The 10,985-nt window shown below is 38.5% G+C and overlaps 1 protein-coding gene across 1 annotated transcript; it reads right to left on the reverse strand.

Annotated features, from left to right (window-relative positions):
- Window positions 1-357: 357 nt before the first annotated feature.
- Window positions 358-9,235, reverse strand: khdrbs1b (KH domain containing, RNA binding, signal transduction associated 1b). Its single transcript, XM_052533749.1, has 9 exons — window positions 8,967-9,235; window positions 7,373-7,494; window positions 6,097-6,213; window positions 5,693-5,839; window positions 4,067-4,203; window positions 3,747-3,954; window positions 3,609-3,676; window positions 3,301-3,359; window positions 358-1,584 (listed from the first exon to the last, which is right to left on the reverse strand). The coding sequence occupies exons 1-9, from the start codon at window positions 9,058-9,060 to the stop codon at window positions 1,478-1,480; spliced, it is 1,059 nt and encodes a 352-aa protein (XP_052389709.1). The 5' UTR covers window positions 9,061-9,235; the 3' UTR covers window positions 358-1,477.
- Between the last annotated feature and the right edge of the window lie 1,750 nt (window positions 9,236-10,985).

The following is a 10,985-nucleotide window of genomic DNA, read 5'->3' on the forward strand; positions in this document are numbered from 1 at the left end:
ATTCTAAGTGAGACCAAAAGTAAAATGTCATTCAAGAAAAGTTTAATACATACCCAAGCATCGAATGCTTTAGTTCTCTCTATAGACATTAGGAAGCTATCCAGGTTATTTTTAAAGAGCACAGGTCTTACCTCTAGGGTCCTTTTTAAGTATAAAAAGAGAGAGAAACATTAAAGGTGTGCTTTTAATTGTCAAATCAAACACTTTAAACAGACTCCTTTAGTGTAGTTTACGTCTTCATGCATTGTTTTAAATTTAAAATCTGTTTTTGAAGAGGAAGAAATGTTGGATCCGAAGCTTAGAAGTTATTTAAAAGGCCATTTCAGATTTTATGAAGACAAAGAAAAATAAACCAGGTTAAAGTTTCATAAAAAACAAACTAGGCTTTATTGACAACTGCTGCAAAACATGTTTTGGACAGATTTAGTTACCTATTTAGGCAAACTTACACATGTGTCATTATGCATTTTATGGAGAGGATACAAATACTAAAATGGCAGTAAAAGTACAGTTTTGGGTGTTTTTTTTTTCCTTTTCCTTTTTTAAATTATGTACAATAGAGTAAGTTTAAGCTGCAGTATCCCTTTACATAAGAAAGAGATGACCCTTGTGGAGATTGCTGTCCAAATCCTTTTTAAAGCAGTTTGTGCATGCAGTTTATATAGCATTGCGTCATCCATGATAATCTGACATGTTTGATTTGTTTTCCCTTTTAAACATAAGTAGCCAAACATGGGTTATTCTGCAGAACATTTATGAAGAGCAACATCTTATTTTAACAAATTAAGGATTTGAGGACATTCCATCTCAACAGCGTCTAATTGGGCTATATTTCAAAACTCTAAAAGATAAAAGGAAAAATATTGAGGTCTAAATCTACATTTACAGCTTTTGAGACTATTTAAATCAAATAAGAAATAATCAATGGCTGTTGGAAATACCATTAAAGACATTTTGCATTTCAGTTATTTATATTCCTTATTACAAAACAGACATTACGTTTAGGGTCTTTTTGATAAGCTAGTATTAAACAGAATTTTGAAATGTAGCCTACATGGGAATCTGCAACTGCACCTCTGCAGAGTTTTTAAGGTAACACAAAAAGTGGCTGTACAGTTGTTAGGCTTTACCTTCCAGCTAAATACTTTTTCCCAATCACTGGAACAAATTTTTTACCATCCACATATGCAAAAAAGCAAGGGTAGGTATGAGCAGAGGAAGAGATACTGGCAAAAAAATAAAAAATAAACCAAACAAAAAAACAGCAATATTTAAACTAATCCTTCTAAAGTTTGTTTATTCTTGAGGCTTTCAAATGCCGTTCTCTCAAGTTTCTTTTAAAAAAGTCCAGAGTAAAAAAAACACGACCAAAAAAACTACTAACGGACAATTACTTTTGTCGGGTAGCTTAAAGCGTGAGCTGCCATGGGAGACAGTTGGCATGGCGATGCGTTGGGTGACGTTCCACTAGTCAGATTTAGTATCGTCCATAGGGGTGCTCCCTTAACCCAGGCTTGGTCGGTCTCTGAGTGGGAGCTTTTCCACCGCCAGCAGAGCCCTGTGTACCATTCCAGTCATTTTGAGCTGTGGGACAGAACACACAGTGCAAGTGTATAAGATTAACAAAGCAAACTATAGCTTACCAAGGCGTAAATGACCTTTACTAACCTTAAAATACGTTAATGACCAAATCTACCTTCGCAAGACAAGACTGTGTTAGGATGGTTACAATCTCAAATTTACAGGAATTATTAAAAAATAAGGTCAAATTTATGTGAACATCTATGCTATGGATCAAACTATGTGCAGCATCAGAATATGGAAAATTCTATACTACATCATAAAATGTAGAACGTAAACAGTATGTCAAAACTATGGTATGTCCAAATTCATATGCATTTGAAAATGTCATGCAAAACAGAATATACTTGTTCAACAATCACATCGTTTCAGACCAAATTTAAGTACCTAATATTAGGGGTAGCACAGTTAAACTTTTTCACTGTTCGGTTTGTTTCACGGTTTTAGAGTCACGGTTTCGGTACAGTTCAGTATGTGCTAGGTTTATGGAAAAACTATACTTTCTAATAAAAATCCAACTACAAGCAACAGCACAAATAAATAAGAGTAAAGAGTAAAGATAGAGTAAAGATACAAACAAACAGATTTTCAGTTTGTTTTTTGGCAGGTCTAGCTTAAGTTTTTAGGTACAGAAATAGAATAAAGTAATCAAATGTAAAACAGCACTGCATTTTGGACTGTATAAATTAAAAATTATTCTTTATTAAAGTTAAAAAAGCTTTTTTAATCAAGAGCAGTGAGTGATTTCTTTGTTGTTGCTGTTCGATTAATATAAAAGACTGTCACTTTAAGAGAATGCACTGATACAGTAGGCCTACATTCAGCCGCCTATATCTGCTGTAGGATACTTACCAAGACGAGCATTTTGAAAATTCTTTTCTAAATGTGTCCATTTAAAGAATACTACAGAGAGAGCTTAATATTTGTGCGCGTTCTGAGGCATGGGTTTGCATACTTCAGATGAGCGCACGCACAAATCTTCACACTGCGCGTGCAAGCTCACGTCCTCTGGCTCTTAAATTTTTAAACTGACAAAACTTTAATGAGTTCGGTTTAAACGCATATAAACGTGTGATATTCAGGTCTCATCTGTGAGCGCGCACTATCACCACCCGGGTGATGACGGAATAAATGACTGCTCATATACAGCATTTGCGTTGAACAAGAGTGAATGATTTGTCCAGGGCTTTTTTTTCTCTCTCTCTCTCAACGCTGTTGCGCATCCATCAACATAAACATTAGCTGAACCCAGTTTGTTTTACATGCTATTTATAGCAAACCATATTACAGGTGCTTTGTCAGATTTAAGTTAAACCGTGGTCCCAGCGTGTGCCAAACCGTGTGTGGTGAACTGAACGGTTCGTTTTTTTTCAGCGAGCCGTGCCACCCCACCTACTAGACAGTATGTGATTTCAGACAGCTTATGCATCAGGCCTCATTTCCAAATGAACAAGTATAACATTTTGTGAAAACTTGCAGGTAGTAATACTTCCTTAACTATCTTGATATACAGAAACCGTTCTGTTCAGTTACAGTAGCATTATCGAATGTAACACGAGTCCTCATCCTTAAAATAACTATAAATGTTTAAAAACATAAACAGCAAATCATGGTATGGGAATAAATGACCCTATATCAGACCAGGACACAATCTTTCACATAAAACAAGTTATTAAACAACTTATTCAAAATATCAAAAAAAAAAAAAACACAACTTACCATAATTTTCATATCCCTCCTGTGTGTCTCCATGTCCGTAGTCATAGTATTCTGGTTCTCTGAAAAAAAAAAATGCAAGTACAAACACTGTTCAAACGAATAACTCTTACACAAGATAACCTGGCCTGAATTTCCTAAAATAACATACTAAGCCAAGAACATTTTGCTTTAAAAAACCTGGGATGTTTCCAAAAAGCCTCCATAAAGCACAATGATTATAAGCTGTTGTAATATATTATAACGTGGTCTTTTTGAGGAAACTAGGACTTTCCAAGTCCCAAATGTACTAACATGTACTGTTAACTTACGTTTGTGGCTGACTGTAGTAGCTGTCATAGGATTCATAGCCTGCATCTGTGTAGCTCTCGTCATAAGACTGAAAGAAAAAAAAAATATTGAGATCACTCAATATCTTCAAAGCAAATTCAGAAAATAAAGAAACGTACATAATCTTCGTATGAGTCTTGGGTCGGAGGGTGCGCAGGTGGTGGAGGGGGCATCCGCTGAGACGCAGGGGCGGGTGGACGGGCACGGTTGGAGGCTGCTCCTCTGGGTGGCTGGACTGATGGTCCACCTCTACCTGCAGGTGCTCCCCTTGTGGCTCCACCTCGAGGGGGTCCGCCACGACCACCACGTGGGGGCATACCACGACCCCTGTGAAAAAAAAACGTTTTCTCTGCATTAATACCAGTTTTGAATGAAAATCCAGCTCAAACCAAAAAAGACAAATAATCTATTAAAAAGGTGTATGCATTAGTGTGGATACCTGGGTACTCCAGGAGGAGGTAGACCTCCACGGCCTCTGATTGGTGGCCCTCCTCGGCCTCTGCCCCCGTGTTCCTGGCCACCGTTTAGAAACTTCATCTCCATGAACTGCTCCTGGCAAATCTCATCCATCATGTCCTGCGAGGTAGGCACACAGCTCACTAACACGACTTTCCACAAGAACATCAGGACATGCAAAGAGTGGCTTTCCACAAAAGCAGATATTAAAGATTTGGACCATGTAACTTCAGCATGAGAAACAGTTCAAATAAAGGCCATTTCCACAGTGCACAAAAGTTAATGTCATTTACAGGGAAACACACACTGTTTAGTGAAACCTTTCAGTCAAGATTGAGCTTGAAAACAACAGGTTTATCAGATTAAATATTAATCTGCTGCCACAGGCCAAGCAAGTAGAGTTACAATTAGGGGTGTCCATGGTTAACCGGTTAACCGATTAACCGTTAAAAATTGGGTAACCGAGTGAAACATTTTGCTCGGTTAAGTGACGTCAATGGCATGCATTGAAATTACTTGTAATACATTTTTGCACCACCAGAGACCGCCAGAGCGCTCCCAGGCATTTGTAATGTCCACAAGAAGAAGTCATTTTTCCAATATGAAGCGGGCAAAAAAAAGTACAGCGTTGGAGCACTTTAAAATTGAGAGTGACGGGGCAAAATGCAAGTATTGCAATACAGTGCTTAGATATACTTCAAGTACAACCTCGTTGTTGTAATCTCAACAGCCAACACCCGGGCATCATTAGGCCGGTCAGGACACACTGGATGTGTGGCGATGGGCGAAAGCATCTCAGCTGCGTGGCGTCTGTTTTTAATTCGGCTCCCATGTAGCTTGCCGACTGCCTGCGTGAGACGCGCGGCTCGACGCGTGCATGCTAGAAATAGAACCGACGCCTTGTTGGAAGCGTTTCCAGGCAAAATATAATAGGAAAATATGTTTATATGTCATTTTGTACACAAATACATATTAATTCATGACATTTTGATATTTGAAAGTCTATAGGTTGACATAAATTCAGATATAAATGTAATTAAAAAAAATAAATAATTATCGATTTTCAAATATTGTACCTGTCAAACATAGTCATAGTCATAGCCTTAGCGAGGCGGCCGCGGAGCCTGCTTGTTACCTTCGCCTAAACACGGAAAGTTACATAACTATTACTAGAGCCTGTTCCTTTATAACAGCCAAAGGTCCGTGTATATTTGCTTTATACATTTTAGGCTTATTCTCAAATTCAGATTGTGTTAGTGGGCGGGATTATTCGGCAGTTTTAATAGGACAATTTGACCGGAGAGATTACATTTTGTCTGACATTTCTTTTTTTTTTCGGCCAATGTCCGGAAATTACCGGACAACGGAAACCCTGGCGCACACTATGGTTAACCGAGTATTAACCGCTAAGGGCCTCGGTTAACGGTTAATGAAAAACTTGAAAACGTGCAGCCCTAGTTACAATCCAGCAATGCAGGCAGTTTGGATTTAAACAATGGCCCATTTGGAATTCATAAATCTCAGAATTATAAACAGAAAGCTTAGATAAAAACTACAATGATTTCTGGGCTGTCTTTCTTGAATCTGGAGCAGATTTCTGAGTACTTACAGGGAACAAGAACTTTTTGATCTCCTCCATGGCATGAGCCATGCGCACATATGCATCAGGAACAGGAGCAAACACCTCAATAAACACATGAAGCTCCATGGACAAATGTGCATACTTTGGTTCTCCACTTTTCCTCAAGCCATCCTCCTGAAAAACAAAAAGTATATAGTTTACCCATAGTTTGTCATTAAACCTTCTCACAACAAGATAACCAGAACGTGATGCATCAAATAGCCTTGAAACACCCTTTTATGCCTTTGTTTAAGAGCTACTTAAATATGTGACAATAAAAATGATTTGATTGTGATTTTATTACCTTAGAAACTCAAAATGAAAGTGACGTGCCCATGGTAAAAGTTATTCTTGCAACAATTATTCAAAAAAAACCTCAAAGAACACATTACCTTGACTTTGTCCCTCATGGACCCTTTTCCTAGCACAGAGATCTTCGCGCCGGTTTCCTCCTGCAGTCTCTTGATTGTGTTCCCCTGTGGTCCGAGGATCTTCCCAACAAAGTTAAACTGCACAAAGCAACAAAAAAATAAATATTTAAACCCAAAGTGTTTGAAGAAATCTACAGCACCTCACTTAGCCTGACTGAACTAGTTTTCAAGGACTAAAAACTCAGTTTTGATCTTCCAGAAAAGCACAAGATTAATAAAATGCATTAATAAATAAAATGAAAACTGATCAAAGGCCAGAGTCGTGCACCGCTCGACACAAAGCGAGGGGTAACATTAGGTGGTCTGGGAACGCATAGATGAAGACACTTGGCCAAAATTGGAGGAAAATCACACTCAGGAGACAACAAAACAGCGGTTTCTTAGCACAAAAACAAAGAGAAGTGCCACTCCAAAAAAGAGGTAAAGTCCAGCATTTAAAATCAAAGTAACCCACAGGGAGAACCTAAGAGTCTGCTGTGGAATAGATCTGTATGCAGCTAACAGCTGTGAATCAAGTCATGAGCAAAGATCTAACACAATTTGTTGCCTCCAAGATATACAGTGACCACACAAAGACAACTCTGAAGATCCTCAGGACAACCCATTTTTTCAATCTAAGCAAAAGCTTAGTATAACAAGCCATTCTAAAAAGAGAAACAGCACTTTCAATTGGCCATGAGCGGCATTATCAGTCATGCAGACCATGCATACTAATCTGCCATCCAAGTAATAGTTAAAAAGAACAAGTGCAAGCTGAAACGTTAAAATCAGCAAGACTCAACTTTTCTGGCAAGCAAACTTTAGAGAATAAACATGCAAGGTCAAAGAAAAACACAGCTACGCTCACAAAACAGCAGAAGACTCAATCAAATGGTCTGATTGCCTCTGGCAGGTAAGCTATCACGGGACACGCACAAAGAAACATGCCTTTGGAAAATATCTTAAGCCCCTTCGTGACAGATTACAGGCCTTTCACAGGCTTCAACAATCAAAGGTTCGCAAAATTGTTCAAATATGCCCCTGGTGAGTTCAGACCTACTATTTCGCTCTTTAACAGTTATTTCCACTACTAATGCAATTCTTGCCCTAAAATAAGTTCTACTTTCCTTTAAAAAATGTTGTTCCTCCCAAGAACCCTCAGGTGACCTTTGCATCCACTGAGGTGTTACACATTCATTCAACACCAGATCTGAACCAGCACAGCATTCGTGTTCCTGAATAGCACAGTGACACTCACCTTGGGGTACTGTTTGACTGGTATGAGAATCCTTTCCTTCAGTTTGATGTTTTTCTGGGTAAAGAGGTCCAGGTAGCTTTCTGTATCTTTCTCTGTCTCTCCTTTCTCAACCCTCTCAATTTCTAAAATGCACAAAAAAAAAAAAAAAAAAAAAATTGGCATCAGATTTGAACATTTAAATACACAAACTAGAGCTTCTTACTATATTTTTAAATTCTTCAATCACTGCTTAACCAGCTATTTACATGAATTACAAATCTAAATCGGCAGAAACATTTGCACACAAGTTTTGAGTTCTACGTCAGAGAACAGGGTCAGAAGTTTATTGCAGCATTAATATCAGATTTAAGAAACCAGGTTTAAATCTTTAAAATGGGCATCACTGGTGAGGAGACACATTAACATGGTTACATTTCCCTCATTTACCATGACAAGCTGGATTATAAATTAATGTTTACAGGCCTGGGATACTTTTCCAGCCATCTCCAGATCGTTTTACATCAATGACAAATGTTCGTCTGAGATTTAAATATTTGCTTCAGGTTGCAAAGAAAAGTGCTTGCCTCAAAGCCACTGCAAGGAAACGCTATAAATCAATAGACTCTGCTTTTTAAAGGGCTTTTCACTGCAAGTCTGATGCCTCTGCAAAGGTAATTTAAGGTAAAAAATAATCTGATCTGCTAATAAAAACCACAAGAGACATTTAAACTCCAGCTAGGCTGATGATGTAAGACGTGTTGAAACGAGGCCAGGAAAATACATTTCCTACACCAAAAAAGCTATTTCATCTCCAGATGCAACAGTTTTCAGCCTAAAGCCGCATATGGTCCGGATGGTCTTTATTACTACGACAAATCTCAAAAAGATATTCATCCGTCTTCAATTTAATTTGATCAGCCTTGGATGATTTAATCTTACGCTTTCCAGATCTTTCAGTCTAGACAAACACAATAAGTGCATGTCGGCTGGGACTCGATGCTTAAATTACAGAGAAACGCCACGTTGACCCCCATAGATACAGAGCGTTCCATACAAACAAACAATGGGCGGTAAATCTTCATTTAGAAAAAGATGATTATCTTAAAAATACAACTGAAATACTAATTAGCTATCGTAAAGTTGTAGAAAACACGTAATCTGGTTCGAAAGTTCTCACTTCCATGAACGGGCGGCGGGTAACGGTTAACGTTAAACTATCCAGCACGCGGGTCAAGTAAGTTACTGCGCTGGAGCGGAATCGGTACTGTGGAAGATGATGGGGTAAAACTCTACAGCACTATGGGTTTCGAGCGCACTAAACAAAAGGGTACAAAAAATATATATCATCCAGTAAAAGTGGAGTTCATCCCTCCAAATACATGGAAAATAGCTTCGGTAGCACGTGCCTGGCTCGAGCTGAGCAACGTTAGTACACGACCCCCCGCGCACGCGCTGAAGCGAGACCAACGGTCGCCCCGCGTCCCGCGAACGACTACAGTCGATTCCTACCGGTTCTTTGAATAAAACATAGACTTATCTACATCGCAAAATGTTCCCTGTTAGATTCCCACGCCTCTTCGCCTTCGTTTTCACAAAACAACAGTTTTTACGTTACCTGCTGTTATAAGTTTCAAGGCGTGGGTGAACGACGCGTCCAGGCTGTCGCGTTCCGCCAGCAGCTGCGGAAGGTATTTGTTCTCATTCTCCATGATCAGTTTGTGAGTCAAAGAGGATTTAAACACCACAACGTCCGACGGCGAAACAATTTCGGTATCCACTTCTTGCGAGAGGTGATAGGAGGCACGGACACACGAGTGGCTGCTGCTGAACACTGCGCTGTGTCGAGTCGCAATGGCTCTCGCTCTCCGGCGCGCGCGTGGAAACAGATGAACAAATGCTGGAGACGAGCGCAGATGAGTTGAGCGAGCAGAAATTACGTCATGGGACCGCCCACTTTGAGGTGAAATTCCTTTTTTTGCATTTCATGCATTTGCCATGTTTATATATATATATATATATATATATATATATATATATATATATATATATATATATATATATATATATATATAAATTCTTTTCTTTTCTCTAGATTACATGTACATGCACTAGTTTATACGTGATTCTCATGCACAATATTTATCATACAATAATTATCCGGTTTTTTCCAGTAAATGTTAATCTGTTATGAATGAATTAATAACTGTTAAGATGCCTGGTTCTTGGAGACAACCACAAACGTTTGCATGAGCAGCTCATCTAAGTGGTAATTTATGAAGGAACTGTGCACCTTGCATAATGTAATGTTTGCTGCCCCCATCTGGATGAAAATGGAAAATGAATTACTTTCAGGGGTTGGTGGTGATTGGTGGAATATTTTGACAGTATTATTAAAATGGACAAGTATTATTAAAACTTGATCAGCTGCATATCTTTTTATCTATAGATTTTAATATAGTTGATGTACATGTTTATTTATAAGTTACAGTTTCAAGACAACCCTGATGCAGAATGTGATCTCTGATCTGTTTGTCTGTTTTGAGAACATGCGCTGTATTTTACACTGTTATTGTTTTAGGCATCTTTCACATAAGTACAAACTTGCTTGTTTTCCTTCATCTCTTGTGCTTCTCTTCTACTATAAGCACAGCTCCTCTCTGCCGGCGCTGAGGTCAGCCATTGCTCAGCATTGGTTGGAGGCCGTGAAACCTTATTTGTCCAGTGAAAGCTTTCAGAACTGTCACACCTGCTTAGGCCTTTAACACCTCTATACCACCACCCTCCGCTGCCCTTTTCCCCTCAGCCTCACCCAAGGTTAACACACTGTGTTTGTGCATGTCAGACTATTCAAACTCATAACGAAGGGGCTGCTGACTGTTGTGGGCTTTGAGCTTTGTCCGGCTAACGTTTATATTCCTCTCCTTTTCTTCCCTGCTGCTTTTGTGCTTTGCCTCTCTCATTCTCTTTACTTTTCCAGGGCCATCGTTTAAATTCACAGGGCCCAGGACAAATATTTAAGGACTTCACAGGGTTAATGCGGTGTTGTGTAATGCTGTCTTTTGATTTAGCATATATAAATAAATGTCATAGGCTATTATTTATTAATGTATTTATTGCTATCTGTTTCATTGATTCTTCTTTCATATCTTCTTGTTTAAAAAGCTTTTAAAGATTATCAGGTGATTAACACTCACAAGGTTAACTGTATAGGGTTAACCTTTTAACTAAAGCTGACTTAGCATATAAAAATGTGCTATGGGCTTTTTTGTTTATTTATTATCTAGTTTATTTTATAATGCTATTTGTTTGTTTATTTCCAAGATGTTGTTGTTTTTTGTTGTTGTTTTTTTACAAGATGGAACAGGGATCTAAAATGTTTCTCATAAAGTTGCATATCACAGTAACATAAGCTCATTCTGAGCAAGTAAATCAAGCAATATGAGAAAAGCTCCCATGGTTTTATTAACTACTGGAGCATTGTTTTCCTGGAAGTCCTGATGTTAGAGCTGCACATCAGGCTCTGACTTCATATTGTGAAGCCAATGAATAGTGACTTCTCAAGCCAATTTGAAAGGCAGATCTCAGTGAAGAATTGTTGGGTTTGGTTTCTTAAAAATTAAGAATGAAAAATTAC

This window comes from Carassius gibelio, chromosome A19 (assembly GCF_023724105.1).
Source record: "Carassius gibelio isolate Cgi1373 ecotype wild population from Czech Republic chromosome A19, carGib1.2-hapl.c, whole genome shotgun sequence".
NCBI lineage: Eukaryota > Metazoa > Chordata > Actinopteri > Cypriniformes > Cyprinidae > Carassius > Carassius gibelio.

Excerpts from the sequence above, each read along its gene's own strand:
- khdrbs1b (XM_052533749.1), bottom strand. The coding sequence starts at position 9,060 with ATGGAGAATGAGAACAAATACCTTCCGCAGCTGCTGGCGGAACGCGAC. Across the intron at positions 7,495-8,966 it reads CTTGAAACTTATAACAGCAG|AAATTGAGAGGGTTGAGAAA; the intron begins GTAACGTAAAAA and ends TGTGCATTTTAG. Across the intron at positions 4,204-5,692 it reads TCAAAAAGTTCTTGTTCCCT|GACATGATGGATGAGATTTG; the intron begins GTAAGTACTCAG and ends CCTACCTCGCAG.